Genomic DNA, 20,481 nt, shown 5'->3' on the forward strand with positions numbered 1-20,481 from the left:
TTTTCACCAAAATAGCCGGCAATCCTACTCACATGTCGGCCATAAGCGACCTTGACATTCAAGTGAACTGAGCAGATCCGCACAAACAGACTCGGGCCATCCGATTGGCCATTTCCACTGTATATTTTGTTTCCAACCAGTCGGATGGCCCGAGTCTGTTTGTGCGGATCTGCTCAGTTCACTTGAATGTCAAGGTCGCTTATGGCCGACATGTGAGTAGGATTGCCGGCTATTTTGGTGAAAATGCTTGCTTACTGTCGAAAAAATGACACGTAGATGCTGTAATAAGTTTTCCGACCCTCGGAATACCGCGGCCGATCGAATCCAGCCCAGCGCTGGTGCTGCCAACGTGGCTGGAATTAATAAACGAATTTAAAAGGTGAGTTTTCGCCGTATTGGGTGATCCATGATTTTGGCGTGAAATTGCGGAGGTAGCTGTTTTCGATGATTCGTAGCGTATAACTTTTGAAAGAATGATCCGATTGTGACCATTTATAGCTCATTTTGTAGGGAAATCATCTGGCTTTCGATCCGTTGGCCTCGATGGGCCTTAAAAATATTTTACGCGGTAACATGTAACTTTGATCGAGGAGGGGGTGGTTTCCTCGTTACATCCCTTTCCTTTTATATAGTACTAGGGTAGGGTCAATACATCTATATGTCTTTCGAACGCCGTTTCAAAGCGATACAAGCCCCTGTGGTGGAGAGTTAGTAAGCGGATTGTTGAGATTGCACACGTGTTCTTGGTAGTATCATTCGAGGGCTGAAGATCAATCGTCAGATGTGGTTTTGAATCTATAGCTAAATGAACTGTCACAATATACATGTAGAAGGTGGACAAATGAATGTGTATCGAAGCTGTTTCTAAATTAATGCAATTTACATTTGCAGAATAGTTGTGAAAGTTAATTATGGCTGTAAATCTGTCGCTTACTCGTGCCATGGTTAGTGAAACGTGATCGTTACTGGGTACGTTTGTTACACTGGTTCAATGAAGACTGGATTAATGAATAATCTGCTAATATGATTACACTATGCCACTTAGAAAGTGGTCAAATGCAACATATGTCATATTTGGAATTTTAGTTTCTCAGTGTAAGTCGCGGTGGCTGAGCGAGCTAGGCGGCTGACTTTGTGTTCTGGCATTTAGGTGCCTGACTGAGGGTGCGGGTTCGAATCCCGGATTGGACTCAACCAAAAAGTACTAGAATTTGTACTTTACTGAAAAAGTTAAATCCCAAATATGACACATGCTGCTAGTATGGTGTTAATGAGTGATAATCCGGCGGAGGACACAGAAATAGCCTTCATTTTACTCATGTAAAGAATCGAACCAGGGTAATCGACATGACGAGCGAACGCTTGAACCACTAGGCTACTTTACCGCCACTTGTAAATTTGTGCCGAAAAGTCATATTAATTGCTTTTCACATGTAAAATGCCCTAGACACTGCTGTGCAGTACGCGAAATCATTCTTGTTATTGTTTTCACTTTCACCACATTTCAACATTGTCTGGGGCCACCTGTTCTGTATGTGTACTTAAATCACACATCCGTAGTTTAGTACAAGTTCCACAGATGGACCAGTGAAACAGAAACATACATTCACATGTACGTGGAAACCTCCGCTCCCGGTGAGATAAGCGTATTTGAGAAATACAAAGTAAGCTGAGGGTGTAAAGAATGAGAAACATGTCCTTAACGAGGGAGGTCTGTCTGAAAAGATTCGGAGCCTTCAAGGTTGATTGAAGTCTAGCAATGTTAGAGCTGGCACCAGTCGAATTATGTAGGCCTACCATGTGTCGCTCGGTTGACATTGCTGACGGAGAAGGCAAATAGTTCAAGGAAAGGCAATCACGGAAGCGTTCGCTGCGTTTACTCAATATCTTGAAGGCGTTTCTTTCCGTAGTCGGAACATCAGTAGATGTCTCCCAGTGGTTGGGCTTGTTTATGAGCAAATGATTGACATACCATCTTGTTATCTTACTGTTTTTGGTAGAGTTCGTTTTGAAAAAGAAAACTGACCCTGAAATAACATCGGTTTTAATCAAATGAACACGCATGTCCTCCTGTTTTCTAAATCAAGTACTATATTCCCGCACCGGACACACGTAAATCTATCGGTGTGGATGAGCAGTTGAAGTGATATGAAGAATGCATACTATAGTTGGTGTTAGTGAGTGAGTTAAGGTTTACGCCGCAAAAAGAAATATTCGAGCTATATGACGACCCTCTGTACATAATCGAGTCTGGACCAAACAATCCGGTGTTCAACAGAATGAACACTGATCTCCACATTTGGGAACCAATGAAATGTGTAATTCAGTCTGACCCCGTTAATCGTCTCTTGCAAGTATGGCCTAATGAAGATAAATTCGGATTGTCACCGCTTTTTTGAGGTGTTGTTGGTGATGACGTCATGTCTCATCCGCGGTATGAGCCTGTTTTAACATGAAGTTCATCAGTTGACATTTTCCCATATTTTAATTGGATACGGACCTCCCACTGTGGTTGTCACGCGTTCCAATCGTCCGCTACAAATACAAGACTTCTGTTTCTCATCATCATAACATTCATGCAGCCTTATCTCCTTCACTTGTGATCAAACCTGTCACGATCGGTTACATCAAAGCTAAAGTCGATAGCGTCAGCTTAGGGCATCCTAATGTGACTGATAACATCCATAAACCGAGCTTGATGAAGCCGGGATAACCCAGCAATTACAGAGCCATACATTCCATGACAGTAGTTGGTCTTTGAAATAAACATTAAAGGAAATGCTTGTGTTATTTAAATGAAGATGACCCATTTAGAGTGAACTGGTCGTGGACTGACATTATTGTTTCTTTCATGCCAAGATGTTTGGATGTTCCAAGGTCTTTCATGTTTGGATGTTCTACTGAGACATAATATTCTACATGCCTTCCTGTTCTTTTTTCTTTTGTTGCTTTTTGTTTGTTTGTTTTTTGGTTTGTTTTTTGTTGTTTTTTTATTATTTGTTTCATGTTTCATGGCATGAGCGAAGTGGTGGTTACATAACGAGTCGTTTTTCAAGTATAAATGTTTCTGTGGGAATGTTTTCTACTGGACAAGAAAATGTCACAGGAGCAGGGAAACGACGAGTTCGAAGACATGACCCTGTTGTTTTGGATTGATCTGCTTTAATTTGCTTTGTAGAATCGACAGGGGTTCAATACGGTATCTGGTGCGCAATACGGGATTTTACTATACATCATCGTGTGGCATCCCTGTATGACCAAGCTAATTTACTTAGGTATATACTATTTTCAATCACGTGACAGAGTCTAATTAGTTCAGCTTCTTCACAACGAATGCCGTGAGTTTAAATAAAACCTAAGTGGTGCAGGTGTTCACGACTATGATCATCGGAAGAAACATGACTTTTCACTTCTGTACACTAAGTGTTTGTAGACTGTGCTGGGGTTGTTTTGTTGTTATTGCTTAACACCGCATTCAGCAATATCCAAGCAATACCGTGGCTGTCTGAACAGGACACTCCAGTGATCAACCGCATGGCCACTCTATCCTTTTAGTGGCCTGTTAGGAAAAGGGTTGCTACAACCAAATCTGACCCAAATTGTCGCATGTCCTACACAGACACATAGTTTTTACTCAGATCTGAACATTACAGACCGGGGAATCAGTGTGTGATACATTCCACGAACAATCAACTGAATATAACTGACGGTATTTGCAGTTATTGAAGTATAGGGAATGTATGAAATGTGTATATTATGTGTGTATGAGTGAGTATGTGAATTTACCTACATTCAGAAATATTTCAGCTATATGTAAACGGTCGGGTCTGAACAAAACATTCCCGTGAGTAACAGCATGAACATCGATCTACGCAATAGGATACGATGACATCCAGTCTGACCACCTGCTACCGTTAGTGGTCTTTTACGATAAACATGTGTTGCGGAGGATCACTTCTAACCCGGATCTTCACGGTTAACGTGTATCAACTTTGGGCTTGGGAAACCCACTTACAGTATGACATTATGTCAAAATTGTTACACTTTGCCTCTTTAGATAGCAAGCATATGGTTCGCTATGGAAATACAGACAACTGCTTAATGATAAGGTTTATTTCCTAATGCTTACATCGCACCTCTAATTCTTTCAAATTTGCTAAAACGCACAGCTGACCAGAAGGAAGAAAGGCAATAGACACGTGCATCTTCAATTCTCGACCCCGTTAATAGGACCGTGGAATGTCGAGTTTCATGTCAGACAGTAGGAAAACACAGTCTTCTATTCCAGTCAGTATTATAACACCAAAGAAAAACATACAGCGAATGAGTTGGGCTTGAACAGACGTCCAGTCATATCACGGTGTGTCGTCTTCATGTGAGAGGAAGCTTGAGTGGTGCAGGTTTTAGACATTAAAAGCCGTGGTGAAACCCACCATCATCTACATAGTGCTGATGAACCCAGCTATAATCGGCAGACCAGAATTCGAACCTACAATGGTGAGTATACACAGAGAAAACGTTTCGCAACACTGACTTTACCCCCGCATTTATATTCATATGATAATAATACTGTCACCTATTGGAATCCCCGGACATACACCTTCAATGACCAAATGTACGATCTAGCACATTAGTGCGCCCATCACTAAGGAAATACCAACTTGAAGTTTAAGTATCTTACGAATACAAAATGCCATTTGGGGGCGGAGGATTACGCTAGTGGTTAGAGCGTTTGCTCGTCATGCCGAAAGTTCAGGATCGATTTCTCACATGAATGCAATGTGTGAAGCCAATGACTGATATCCCCCGCTGTGATACTGCTGGTAAAAGTACTAAAAGCGGCGAAAAAATAAACTCACTCACTCATTCCTCTTGTGTATCTTGTTCTTACAACTCGATAACGTGAAAATAAATTGATTTCGTAGTTAACACTGGAATATGGAGCTTCCTCTAAGATGGAAAGGTGATGGTCTACAGAATACTTGCCTGCAAGTTTGTAACTGCAGGTGACGGGGACTACACTCATTGTCATTCAGCGTTATTATTGTTTAAATGCGATTTCATGAGGGTTGATTGCCAAAATCAGGAACATGACCACACTTTTTGATGCCGTGTAACCAGCACTACAAAATGAATCAATATTGCTTTATTTGCGTCCCGAATTAACTACGGTTTTCCTTTTTTCCGTCGTTTTGTTCACTTTCTCTTTTAGTTCATGTCAGTGAGTGGGTGAGTTGAAAGTTACGAGACACTAAACAACATTCCAACTAAATGGTGGCTGTCTATCAAGTCGGGACCAGACAATGCAGTGATGAATAGCATGAGTATCGGTCTGTGCAATTATGATACACTTTCATGTGTCAACGAAGTCATCGTTAGTTGTGTCTTCCGACAAGCATGAGTTACTGAAGATCAAATCTAACCCAGATCTTCACAGGTCGTCAGCTTAAATAATGCTTACAAGGACAGTATATGTAAATAGTAAGTTAAATTGAGGGTTAGGTAAGTTCCGTGACTGTGGCTAATACTACAACATGTGCCAATACATTCTCCATTTGTATATATACATGTATGCATATATTAAGTATGACAACTGCTTCGCCATTTTAAATACTTTTTTCTTGATTTGCGCCAGATAATATACTATCAGCGAATTCGCTGACTCGGACGACTCTGCCTCCTATCAAAGATTAAACACAGAACATTATATGGCAACTGTAATACATTCGTATGTGCAAACAACCCCTGGCAACATGAAATATGCGAAACGTAGACTACTGGCAACACGGATCTATTTCAGGATGAGTGAGTTAAGGTTGAGCCGCTTTCAGCAACGTTTTAGAGTGTCTCAATAGAGGTCGGTCGTATATTTACACTGTGTGACATGTACTATGCTAGTAATGTGTTCCCTTTGTTCAGGAAACTGTACACTGATGATGAACACGGAAAGCCAATGCGCTTGTTAAGACTTAGAATTATCCATGGAGTTTGCAAAATACATGAAATATCACTGATGTGTACAGGGCATTTCATTATGTTATCATTGCACAATGTGTGTATGTCTATCTGTATGACTATATTCCATTGGTTTACATCTCATCATTTACAGTTCCGTGTGTCTAATTTAGTTTGTCACACAAACGACATCCTGAAAACAAAACCCTACAGAAAGATGTTGCCTTTGACCTGTCTGCTCATTATATTCGACTGCCTGTCTCCCCATTGTAATAAAGGTCACATTACGTACAAATGTTGAAAGTGAATACGTGTTAGTGCAGCTGTTTCAGGGGTGGTGGGGTAGTCTAGTTGTTAACGCGTCTGCTCCTCACCCTCAAGTTTGATTCCCCACATAGCTACAGCGTGTGAGGCCGATTTCTGGTGTCTCCGGCCGTGATATTGCCGGAATATTAAAAAGAGCTTTAAACCATACTCACTCACAAATTTAACAATCTTGGAATCATCTCTCCTGAAACGGAAACTGAAACCCGATAGTCCATGCAGCAGACAAACTTACATTCACTTATTTGTCCTCTGCAAAAGTATTGTGATTATACTCGAATTTCATATTCGAGGACCAAACACCGTAACCCAAATGTACAGAAGCAATGTCTCATTTTCAGAGTTGCTAGATACAAAGAACAAAATGCAGTGTCGCTTCAACAAGAAGTTCATTGTTTCTTGCTTTCTGTGAGTCTGACCACCTATTTATCCATTCAAATACGACTTATGAAGGGGAGAACTCGGAACTCCAAGCAATTCCAGCTATATCCAGCAGAAAGGCACCAGAAATAGGGCCTCACACAACGCACTCAAGAGTGGATGAACTTCTCTTGCTTCTGAGAATCCCCTGGAGCATTTTGGTATGAGTTTGAATTATGTATCATGTGATATGAATCGTGATGATCATTACTATTATATTTCCATCAGCAAACACTCGCAAGTCATTTGTGAACTAATTATGGTAACAGCACAACATGTTGACGGACGCGAAGGTTGCGTGCTACGTGTGCAACCCTCTTTTCAAAGGAATGTGTGGTAGACGAATTAGTCATCACATGTCATTACTGGTTGTGTGCCGAACTGGAGGCCTGTTCACTGATTCTCTGAAGAGCGCCATATTGAATCTCATTGAGGGCCGAGATGACAACGTGATATACTGCGTGCTCACCGGCGCCATTTTCCGCTTCCGGCATGCAACAAGGTCCAGGAATTGCCTTCTGAACCTCCTAGCGCTGAATGAGTACAGGTAAAAATTGATGGCATGTGTCGAATCACAGAAAACGTAGGCAATGGTATCAACAAGGTAAATGACCGCACCATTCATAGATTTTGTTGGATAGTTTAGGTGCGGAGACATCAACAGCATCACACAACGTGGGAAGGTTAATATCACCAAGGCTATAGCTGACGACACGAGCATCTTCGTTATCTGACGTTGGCGTTCAGTGGTCACAACGGCACCATTTTTCACTGAGCCATTTCTGTTTAAATATATATGAACCTTGCTTGACTTCACTATACCGGCGATTATTAGCGCATTAAAGACTAGAAGGAGAAGGCAGGGTAACAGTGCATACACTGTTATGTTTATCCAGAACCACGCGTTCACAAAGAAATCCAGGTGATCTTCATGGGCAACACAAAGGATATATGTTTCCATGTTCACGTAGTGCACAGTCCAGAACAGATGAAGAAAGAGACCCAGGAGAGGTATTGTTATTCCGATAACCACAACAAGGGACTTCTTGAACGTCCAGATTTGACCAATTTTGAAGGGATACCACACTGCGACAAATCTCTCCACAGACATTGCAACGAGGAGCCAGTTTGCAAAGGTGATGAGAAAGTTGCCACAGAAAGCTAGGAACTTGCACCCGAATTGTCCAATCGGTACGCCATTGTCTGTTAGCACAAATATCAGAAGCTTGTTAAGGATGGCGAGATTGTCGACAATAGCTAGGAGGGCAATGTAGACGGTGAGGGACCTCGCTGGTGACATCTTGATGATTGTGACGACTGTTGAACAGTTGCCTGGGAATCCTAACGCAAGAATAACCCACAGATAATACGTTTCAATATGGAATGCTATATCATCAATAGTTTCCCAGTCACTGGAGTTTGAATCGATGCTTGTATTCACTTCCATGCTTGAAGAAGAGTTATTCAGCCAGATCGGTAACTTCATCTCGGGTATATTCTTGATATGAAACGTCACACACAGATGATTATCACTGACATCCACTCTCAATATCCCTTAACGGACAGCTGAGGCCATCTCGGGTATGTCGTTAAGATGAGCGTCGCACACAGACATTTGAACATTGACATCCAATCCCAGAATCAGTTATGTATATCCTTAAGTATTTCCTCTTTACACTTTAGCTGAATTGTAAAGCTCCTCGAGAATAACACTGTGACTCCCTGTATACTTCACATGCTTTCTGAATGACAAAGGAGGATAGTTTTTACAGCGCTAAGAAAGCACGAAAAAATCCACATGTCGATAAAACTAAATGATGTATACACGGCCCCGAATTGCCACGACGTAAAAGCATACCCATTGGGGAACAGATTTTCACCAATCCGTGTATACCGTCGCTACATAGCCACTACACTCTTGTTGGGGGCTGCACTGCGTGGAGAGTCTCACGGTTCTGACAGAGCATATGGTTAACAAAACTCTTGACTAGGATTGTCAGATGTCATGCCGCCGTTAATATTTTCCATTGAGAGATTTTTTGCTTCAACCGGCTAAGCCTCTCCATCTGTAGGGATTTCCCTGTGACATCGTGAATGATACATGTCCCTCTGGGCTCGCTGCTTCTGTGTGCAATTCCTCCTTACTTAAAGGGGCCCTGGGGTATGTGTATCTTTAGCGTGGTTGCTCATCACGCCTGGGTAGACGCTGGGGTAAAGGGTTCTGGGAATTCGGTGTATGTTCAGCATAGGACACGCCAGTCATAGGGAGCTATGGCGATAAACACAAGGTTTGCTTCATTTCGATCATGTAAACACCTGTGTTGTTGGAAAATGGATATTAGTGCGTGAGAAGATATGACAGATCTTCATAGATGTCTCTGAGGAAATCTCGAAATGTTAAACATTCATGAGTAACTCAAGATAAATAAGTCGATCCATCAATGTGCCTTACGGCGTGTGTCGTTGTCGTGAATGGAAAATGTAACTTGGGCAGTTTAACACAAGCCTTCTGAACATTTAACTTCTGTGCGTAAACTTTTGTAACGTTTTTAAGAACTCATATCACCTCTCACCATTATTCCACAAGTTCGTGATTATAAAATTCCACTTTTGTTCGTGTGAATCTTAAACTTGCACATGTAACCAAGAAAGCCACCACATCAAGTGTTGATACTTTGCAAACATTACCTTGAAATTAATCCGCTCTGGTATCCAATTATCATTTGCTGTATATATTTCACAAGTATTCCAATAATATCACTGACACAATTCCATCAGAAATGCTGCGAGGTGAGAGGAACATTCCTAAAGACTGTCGGTACACATCTGTAGGCGAGCTATATAGACCAGAGTAGATAGATATCCCAGATTGAAATGTTCACCACCTGTTAAACGGAAAAGCCGGATTCCTTCCGCACCGACAATCTATACCATCGTTAATGAAGAAACCACTTCCTCTTCTAATACCTCAACAACAATTCCAACGTGAAAGTGGTTAATTTCTTTCCTGCTTTTCATCCCTCGTTTGTATGGGATCAAGACCTTAGCTTGCTCCGTTAGGCAACACTAATCTATCATTTTCGTCAAGCTGGGGCCACCGTGATCTTGTTTAACCAGGTGAAATGTACGAGTGGTGGATCTTGCCTAAGCCAATCAGTGGATGGACCCAGCGTCGGTTGGCCGATCTGAAATCAGAGGTAAAGATAAGTATGTAGTACAAGCAGGTCATTCGGCGACTCATAAACATCTAGCAAGTATTGGTACCTGGTGGTTTATTACCGGAATAAATGGAAATAGTCGGCAGCCAGTAAATTGGCCGTCCCGTGGTTGAGAATCTGTTGTTATCACTGAATTAACCCATGATGTCAACCGTGGCCTTTACAGACATATCAGTTGTGTATGAACATCTGACACGGGAGTCGTGATAGCCCGTAAAGTTCGGGTTATAGTTGGGGTCTGTGGTTTACCCGCTGACTTGACTGACAAATGTCATCGCATATCGATGCTTATGGTGTCAATGAATTGCCTGGTCACATAATATGGCTGAGTGTCTTTCAAGATATCGATACATTCTGTTCACTCGAAAAATTCTTCCTGCACAATATAAACGTTTCCAGCTCGATGAAGTTGATTCTATGTCATTTAGTCGAAGCCGAACACACTCCTGCCATTTTTTTCCTTTAAAGCAAAAAATAAAGAACAAAAAACCCTCCAAAAACAAAACAAAAACAAAAGAAAAAAATATAATCAACAATAACAATAATGGTGCAATATCATAATCTAAGGCTAGGCATTAAAAGATGGTGCGGTGGTCACCTCACCTAAATTGAAAGCTAGTGGAATTCTACGTGAAAACAAACTATTTGTTTTGCATTATGGTTCATGGACATCTAAACACACAGAATCCCTATGCTGGAAGTTCTTTACCTACTTAGACTCTAACTGTCTTGTCTGAATCGAGACGAGAGTGATATCGGCTCTCTAAGTAATCTGTTCTTCAACGCGACAAGGCAATTAGGAAGTCCTGAAATATCCACGAAAATGAAATATTTAAACCTTGGGGCGTCACACCAGGCTATAACGTATTTGGTTCGGTGCATTTCACTCGGTCAGATTTACGACTGTTTATGTACCGAGTGTTTGTCTGTACATATGTGTAGTACATGTACATCAGCGACTGGTCTAGTACATCAGTGAGTAGCGTAGTACGTAGTGCATGAGCGAGTGGAGTAGTACATGAGCGAGTGGTGCAGTACATGAGCGAGTGGTGTAGTACATCAGCCTGTGGTGTAACTGATAACATTTTAGTCATGTTAATCAATTCTGGAAGGGAAACATAAAGGGACGCTGCCTCTGGGTGTGAGCAAAGTCACATCGACAGTGAGTGAGTGAGTCTGGTTTTACGCCGCTTTTAGCATATTCCAGTCAAATTATGACAGTGGACACCAGAAATGGGCTTCACATCATGTACCCATGTGGGAAATTGAACCCGGGTCTTCGGCGTGACGACCAAACGCTTTAACCCCACTACCCCCTTAACATCGGCAGTATACATGAGCCATACCGTGACTAAAACTTGTTGCAAATTCAAAATAAGTACAGAACAAAAATTCAAATCATAAAAAAACTGTCACCGGAGGAAAGTAACACATCAGAATATCCGGGTCTTTTTTGTTTTGTTTTTTATTTTGTTCGTTTATTTTTATTTTGTATTTTGTGGATGGTGGGGTGTGAGCACGGAATCGAACTATCGAACTGACAGTTGAAGTGTTTCCTACATCCTGGACTTACGCAATTCCTTCAGATGTTTGCTATTGTTATTTTACAATAAAGACCATGGTTAATGTAACAATACTGTAATTGAAATGAAACGCTGCCTCTGGTGTTGAACATGTTCGGAAAACACCCTGACGACGGCCACACAGAAGACAAAAACGGGCTTTGGTTATACCTTCATGAGATCTAAAGACGGAACTCTCGTTATAGTTGTAAACATGGAAACAATCAGGAAAGAAGTAACGTGGCAGACCCTCTATATATCAGAATGAAATGGATTTGTTCTTCAACATTAGACGTCTGATCTTAACGATAAAAGTACATATCAGTTGGATTACCACAACACGACTGTGGGGTTACAATTGTTTCGAAAAATTCGAATTTCAAATTGTTTGAAAACTCCATTTGTACTAAAATGCATTCCACATTTTGGTACTTCTGGAACCTCACTTAAACGTGTTGATAGGGCAAGAGAATTACGTGTTGTGCCCCAGGAAGGTGCTCTGTGTACATTTGAACATATGTGTGTAAGAGAAGCACGACTGGAGGCTGCTGAAGCTGGCATTGTAATTATGTAGCCAAGCAGAGCAATACAAGAGAAACGTTTCAGATTTTCACAAGCAATTGAACAGCGAACGCTGGCTTGTCTCCCGCGAAATATCCTCCGCATTGTGTGTTTGATCCTGCATGTGAAACACATTTGGTGTAATGTTACATATGAAAACACGAGATGCCCTCGTATATTGAGGTAGTTTTATTGCCAGACCGACCGTGAAAGTTATTTTAGCTAATTTGTCGTCGTTATGTGACGGACTGCTGCAAGCTCTACCACCGGAATAATCCATTTATTTGTTTATGCTGCTTGTTCAGGTGAACTGGCGTGTAACGTTTGGGTCTCAGGAAATTGCTCTTTCAGATGTACTGGTTCGAAATGACGTGTTAAGTCCTGGTCTACTGTGTCCACGCCTCACATTTAATGGATAAGCACCAGTATGCACTAACATGCATGCTGCCAGTCACATTAAGACCAGGCTGGGCAACAACATGTACCTTTAAATCAGTTTGGCATGACGCGACATGGGCATAGAACTTCTACGTACAGGCGCTGTACCAACGCTTTTGTTTAACGCCACACTCGGCAATATTCCGTTTATATGGAAAAAGGCTTCACACATTGTGCCCATGAAAATAAACGAGTCAAGACGAGGCAATCCAGTGAACAACATCATGAGCATCGATCTACGCAACTGGGAACTGATCACATGTGAGCTACCCAATCCCATTAGCCACCCTTTGCGAGTAGCGTGGGCAACTGAAGACCAATTCTAACCCGGATCTTCACGGGTTCTCCACCCACTGAGCATGTGGTGGAAATATGGATATGGCAGATTATGTTTCCAGCTATCGCGGTCCTCTTAGTATTTTGCCGTGGAGTTATCATAATGTTTAAAGTAGGCGACACACGAGACCTCTTTACAAAGTTGTTGGTGCTGTTGTTTGCTTAGTCAGTCGTACAGACCCTGAAGTATAAACATCCAAGAAAGCCCACGCAAGTCTAGAAAATGTGGCAAGTGTAGATTTCCATAGCTTCTGAAAATGAAGAAAGCCTAAAGCCTCCATTTCATTGTATTATTTTTTTCACTATGAACGTTTTTAAAGTAAATTATGTTCACTTCAGAGACTAGCTGTTAGTCTACTGTTTGCGTCACACAGAGCATATGAACATGGGTTGTTTAGAATTGAGATAGTGGTCGCCAAGGCTTCCGACCTGTACAATCGTATGTAATTTTTTGCTGAGGGACAATTATATCGGGATATCCCCTCGAGGTAATCCATTTCTGTAGTTTACCGTACAGAAGTAGAATCACAGCGTACACAAACACCATTGATAATGTACATCACTCGTCGCCAGTATGAATCTTATGTAAATGATGGGTTTTCCAATTTCGGCGTATATAATCTTATGCGACAGGCCGGACAACTCAATAACTTTAAATAATGTAGTGTCCATTTTGTGCCAGAACCTGGACAAAACCCACCAGAGTGTAGACCAAAATATATCAATTATCTTTCGGATGTTTTGTTATGTTTTCGAGTGGTTGTACGTATACGATCCTCAACAAATGTTTCACACGGTACTCAGTTCATAAAAAGTATGAGTTAAAAGTGATTGCGTAATGTTGGTTTAAGGGCATTTTTTAAACATCATACCAGTTGAACTTTGGGAGAAAGCCAGATGTTTAAAAACTATTAATAGTACTTGTGAGTTACAAGTGAATTAAATTACTGATGTAACGCTATTACATATTCACTCATTTTCTTGATTGATTGGTTTAACGATGAAATTCTGATATCTGTAAGTACTCTCTTTTGGACCTGAGTGCCCCACGACAATGGCGTGTGATACGATGACACGTGTCAACCAAATCACTGAGTGTGACAACCCAAGCCCGCTAGTCGCTTCTTGCGACTGTTTACCGAAGGCCAAATCTAACCCGGACCATCACGGGCATGCACTATGTACAGAGAGGTAACCGCTCCTTCCTCGACTCTAGATGACGCGGACTGAATACGTGTTCAATTGAAAGATCTCGTTAACGTTGCTTTATTCCGGTGTTATTTATACTCCAGGTATCAATTATACTCCAGGAATAATTAACCTGACCACTGTAAAACTTCCATAAAACACTAATTACTTGTTGATAAAAACTACAATGACAAGGCTCAGGTAATGTAAGATCATTGATTGTTATCCACACATCCTCTTGTGACCCTTCCAAGCACAATTTGACTTAGCGGCCAGAGAGTACACCATCTCGTTACGTTGTGGAAAGCTGATATACAAAATGCTTCAGCCTCACACACGTTTGTAAAAGGTAAACATACCGTTTAATTATGTGTAAAATGCATTCAAGCACGTTCAATAAGGATGGATGCTGACACAAGACCTCTACCATGTTTGAAAAGTAAATCTGAGCCGAAAAATGCATGTTTACTGATTCTCAAAGACACGATGTCTAAGGTGCCCATTAACAGTTCACAATTGTGCCATGCTTTCTGTATTTTCCCTCTGACGCCAAAGTAAAACCAGGTATAAATATTTCTTGAATGCTGACAGAAGCACACCGGTTATATTTATCATTACTCAACACCGAGAATAAAAGCGTAGGTTATCTGTGAGCAAAATGTCCATTAAAGTTTATATTTTATTCATGATGTTGACTGTTTTCCGTCTGACAAGTTTCAGGAATGACAAAGTGTCTACTTTCCTCGTGTCGGAGGGGCGGAAGTCAAGGAAAGGCTGACCTTACAAAGAAAAGGAAATTACTGATAACAAAAACATGTTCCCCAAACCCGCTAATGTCTTCCAGAAAATAATAATATGCACCAAAAATTCCCATATTTTAAATGTATAAATGGAAATAGCTCAAAAACAGACCCACTTACCTGAATTAACACCTGCCTCCCCCATATGACGGCCGAGATAATCTTTCAGATTTACGTGGTCTCATGTAGCTCTGTCCGACACTGGAGAGAGGTCACCCAACTGTGGTAATACATGACATGAACGAGTGTGGTATTTTCCCTGCAGGAGATTAACGTCGCCCGGCGTTTGGTTCTGTTAGTGTCGACAGGAAAAACTGATCGACTTTAACTTGAGTTCCGTGCTACAGCTGGGAGTTATTGAAAAACCGGAACATTTTTAGGAACTGGTTTGATTTCGAAGTGTAGTCATTTATGTCGAAGTCATTAATTAGCGATATGAAGTAGCAAGTAAAAAGAAAATGACCGCCTACTTGGTAAAAACAAAAACAAAAACAAAACAATAAATACATAAACAACAATAAAAAAAAATTAAAACAAACAAACAAAAACAACAGAAAACAGTCAGTCTGAATGAATACCACTGTAAACTAAATGACGTATTTATATAATAATATATAAATTCACTGATTTGGTTCATTATGAATGTACGGCATATGCTCAAATGTGTTGTTTTTTCTCAAGTCACGGGTAGCTGTTGATGGTGACCCTTTACAGCTCAAATTTAAAAAAATAATAATAATTTGAAAGATTTGTGCCTGGTGCAATACTAGTGATCAGTGTTTCAAAGTCGACGATCTTCGAATCGGTTAGTATCCGTTTATAGTCATGTATTCTTTGTGTCCCGAGTATGGCACATGATCATAAGGGTAAATTCGTGATTTAATTCTGGACTTATCCAATTTTAGTTTGACAAAAGGATGGATGCATTCTGCTCAGCAATCGCGACGCCATAAATTAGAACTAAACTGCTTGGTTCACAAAAAAGAGAGAAATTCAGGCAATTGCCGAAAAAGCATTGCACAAAGAAATCGTGCGTTCAAAAGAGGTCTCTTGCTACTTGATGTGCATGTGACTTGAACGATGATTTAAATTTCGAATAGACACCATGTTGCAACTATCTCAGTGACGTCAGTCTGGAGATAGAGGTCTCAGGTGGCAGCTACCTCTGCCATCTGCTCGACGCGGCTTAACTGTTCCGATGTCGGAGGTTACGTACCGCGTTGCCATAAAATCGCGTTGGTTTTGCTTTCATCATCGACCCAGATTAGCCCAGCTGATCAACAGCGTAGACATCAAACATCTGTAATCGCTCAAGACCCGTCTTTTTATCTTTACTGCCCAATCCACGATTTTCGTTTAAAGTCTTCTTTTGTTATTTCCGTTAGAGATTTTTCATCATCGATGTTCACGAAGTTACCTACCGCCAAAAGTTCACACATGTTCTACTGTCCCTACAGTTTCATTAAATTGTACCGTCTATTTCAAAGAACTTGATATCGAGCTGCACTTAACGATACAATATTATCGACTGCCGCCATTGTTAGTTTCAGGACGGAAACTGTCCGTGTTCAGGTATCATTACATCCGATATTGATTTAGCCTGGTCTCCGGTGATTACACTTGCTCTTTATCAAAAGCTGTGTGGGAGGTGTTACAATATACCAGGACTGAAGAAAGATATTAACATGTTTCATGTTAGATATTTAGAGGTCTTTTTAAGATTCGAGGTATAACAAACAAAGACTTACGTTGTAATTCCAGTCTTTGGACAATGTATTCGCGAGTATTAATCGTAAATCATATTTTCAGTACTCAGTTCGGACATAAATGAATACTTGATAAGGTGGTAAGTTGTTTCGACTTGTGTGTGCTCATGCTGTTAATCACTTATTGATATTGATGAGAAATCCAACGAGTAGTGTTCGTGGGTCATTATTAAATATTCACCTGCTGATTGAGGTGTCAGGCTTCTACCACCGGGTGTCATCATGATGTGTGTGGAAGCCTCGAAGCAATCGAGGTGTCAGGCATGATTTCAAGGCTTTGAACAAGAGAATGCCAGGTTTGTTAAAACTTCCTTAGCACAGTACACTTCCTGGTTCTAAAAGGGCCCTCGGAAAGGACGGATCATCGTAGGATCTGAACACACAGATTTACAAAGTTTGGTAATAACACAAATCCTTGATTTTTTTTAATTTACAATTTTTTCACTCATTTACAGGTACGGTACTTGCTGTCAAGTACATATTTTTTAATGGTTTGTTCTATAGTTTTATGGCGACATGGGCCAGTGAAAAGCTTATTTGCGCCCAGCACATTGACTTCAGTTAAACAACAACCGTATGTAACTGCATTGTAATTTCAAAGGGAATCGTTTCATTAATATAAAAGAAACGGCAACAGTATCAGTATTACTTTAGATAGTTCAGCATATCGAATAAACTCTGCTTAGTGTTACGGATTAAAAACCTTAACAAACCACTTCCATTTGTGAAAGACGAAATACTTGTTCATTAAAAAAGCAGAAGGGTCATATGACAGAGTGTTAAAATGTTTTAAAACCATAGATTTACATCTAGAGCCTGTCTAGATAAGATAATACTATCCAGAAGACGAGACAAAATCTAAAACTGCCCGTTGCACAGACCCATATATGATATTGGGGCCGAAAACTGTTTCTAATGAAAATGCATCATCAACCTCAAGTACAGCATTTCTGAGATTGTGTTGTATGTTATTGTGCCCTTCTGGCGTCTCCAAATTGCAATGACCACATTTAGAAGAAACTGCCTTGTCTATAATACTCCTGCAGTCATTCAGCCCACAGTATCTAAGTCCAAGTCGTGAAAGAATAACCTCATCACACCTTTTACGACGACGAATTTTATGACCAGCTTCAAGGATGGTCTAAGTTTGTGCATATGTCCGGTATTCCCTGTATCCCACATCAGTTGCCAGTTTATTGTAACAGATTTCGATAACACATTTTCAAAATCTTTGGGGACTGGTTGAAATTCAGACAAATCAACTTGAGGAAAATGTAATGCAGATTTGTCTAAATTATCTGCCATCTCATTCCCATGCATTTCCATTAGCTGGGACCCACACAATGTAGCATGCAATGTACTTCATGTTTAAAGACGTATCTAACTTTAATATCTCATGGACAATGTCACCTCTAGATCCATTTGCACCAGCTTCTATGGCTTTGATCACTGGTATGGAATCTGTAAAGATGATTGCTACATTTTATGATCATGCTCATCTACCCACCTCAATGTTTGTAAAATGTTCAGCTGCAAAAACAGAAAGATAATCAGGGAATCTGAAGACCTTACCGATCGATATATTGGGACTTCAAAAAGCCCCAGCAGTACGACCATTTGATGTCTGTTTCGATGTATCTGCGTATATGTGTGCTAAATTAAAATAATTTCAGACAGAAAGTCTTGGGTTATCACTTTTATTATGTTTTGGTCCATTCTCTTATTCACTATTGAACTGAGTTCATAATTCAGTCCAGGTTTCAATAGAAGCCACGGTGGTGTACGGGAGGAGCAGGAGGATCAACTACGTATTTGCTTTTTCCCAGCTGTCATTCCACCAGAACTTTGGGGAGAATGCCGCTTTCTTACCAGACGATTTTCCAATGGACTCTTCTGCAATCCTGATTAATTGTTTGGTGATATTTTCATTAGACGTATTAACATCACCATTTATTAGATCGGATGTAACATGTTCAGCACACATGCTAGAAAATACTGCCAGTGCGCAATTAGCCTTCTTGAATTTCCACCTAGGTACACTATCACAAGAATCACGCTATGGTCGGATCTGAAATTCAGTAAAAACTGGAAAATGGTAACAACCTAACTCACCATCCTGGTATACATCCCAGTTACACTAACGAGCTATTGGTGGTGATATCATTGATAGGTCTAAGGGAGAAAAGGTCCATTTGTCAAGAAACATGCAGGTCATTTTACCATCGTTTAAGAGGACAAGATCTGCCTCATCTAAAACTGTTCAACAATCTGGCCATTATAATCCGTCTTGTTGCTTTCCCAAAGCATCTTATGACTTTTTAAAGTCCGCACATATAAAATAAGGGCCTCCATTGGGATCAAGTACCTTCAGATATTCATCTACGTTTGGCTTACCTGTATTATAGATATTAACAATAGTAATAACATTGTCTTCATCATAATAAATCTTTATTGCGTTAGCCTCATAAACCGTTTCTGGTAATTTATGAACCTGTTACGACAAATCAATCTTAGCAAATATAGCACAGCCACCTCTCCGAGGATGTTTAGTATTCGGATTGCTGGTTAGTCTATTCTGATGAAGACCAAGATAGCCATTAATTCTAAAATGACTCTCTGGTCATAGGAATGCTTCCTATACACAAATAATATCAGGCAGTGGTGTCCTGTTTGATAGAAAATGTTTTAAATTATCCCTATGTACATTAAGACTTTGAGCATTCCATTGCATTATAGCAGGAAATACTAAAGCCTTATCCATCAGTCATCTCAATACGTATCGCCTTCAACAGATCACGAGGAACATCGATGTGAAGATGTATTTTTGCCGCCGACACAAGACGACTCATCTGTTCCTCCTTGGTTGTTGCATTAAAGCATCCTGAATGCACCTCAAACAAGAAAGCTTAAAAGGTTTGAGGAGAAGTACTGGGGAATGGAATGGCTACTTGTCGACAGCTAACTTGAGCTGTATCAGTTGGATTTGATACACTCTGGCTTAAATCAGACTCACGTAACTGAGCTTTACAGTTACCGTTAGGCTTAGACCCTGATCTAACTGTAGAGGGAACAGGACAGATTTCAGCTGGTGATTCCGAGGTTTGTACTGACACAGATCGAGATTTCTGAGCGGTGGTTACAGAGACTGCAAAAGTTTGAGTTGGAGTGGACAGTATTGGACAGTTTTCTCGCTACTCCTACCCTTTGCACAGATACAACCTCCTTGTATTTCTTACACCCATTGTAGGCAGCGCTGTGTCTACCGTTGCAACACTTGTATACATTTTCTGAACAATATTCTACATTATGCTCACCACTGCACCTTGGCCATACAGACTTTTTACTTTTACATTGGGATGAGACATGGCCAAACTTCTGGCAGTTGTAGCATCTATACAGATGCACACGAAAGGATTGATAATACATCCTAACACGTTCAGGTAAATGTGGGGTTGCGAAGGTAGGTAGAATGGATGTAGTAAGTTCTTTTCTTTTCCTGCGCAAAGGTCTTTGGGCACATTTGACCTTTTGACTCTTCAATTGTTCAACTATCTCAGCCTCAGTTACATCTTTGTCAACATTGTAAATAACTCCCTTGGATTCACTCAGGGATTTTTGGACATAACTCTTGACACGAACACGCAGATACACGCTACATTCATTGCAAGGTTAAGTTGCTCGGCAGTCCTACAATGTATCACTAAATCTCCCTTTTCCAGTTCTTTTATGCTCCACGTCGCCAGTGTTTGTTTTTTTGTTTTTTTATTATTATCATTGTTATTATTATTTTTTATTTATTTATTTAATGAAAATCCCGAGCCAAAGCAATTAGACTCAAGTTTGTCAAACGTAATCGTGGGTTAACAGAAGTAAAAATGACAACAAATTTAATAGGTAATGACGAAGTAGCCTC

The 20,481-nt window shown here is 40.5% G+C and overlaps 1 protein-coding gene across 1 annotated transcript; it reads right to left on the reverse strand.

Annotated features, from left to right (window-relative positions):
* Nucleotides 1–7,051: 7,051 nt before the first annotated feature.
* On the reverse strand, nucleotides 7,052–8,197 carry LOC137256431 (probable G-protein coupled receptor 139). The gene has a single exon (XM_067794273.1). The coding sequence runs from the start codon at nucleotides 8,183–8,185 to the stop codon at nucleotides 7,052–7,054; it is 1,134 nt and encodes a 377-aa protein (XP_067650374.1). The 5' UTR covers nucleotides 8,186–8,197.
* Between the last annotated feature and the right edge of the window lie 12,284 nt (nucleotides 8,198–20,481).

This window comes from Haliotis asinina, chromosome 11 (genome assembly GCF_037392515.1).
Source record: "Haliotis asinina isolate JCU_RB_2024 chromosome 11, JCU_Hal_asi_v2, whole genome shotgun sequence".
In the NCBI taxonomy this organism is placed as follows: domain Eukaryota; kingdom Metazoa; phylum Mollusca; class Gastropoda; order Lepetellida; family Haliotidae; genus Haliotis; species Haliotis asinina.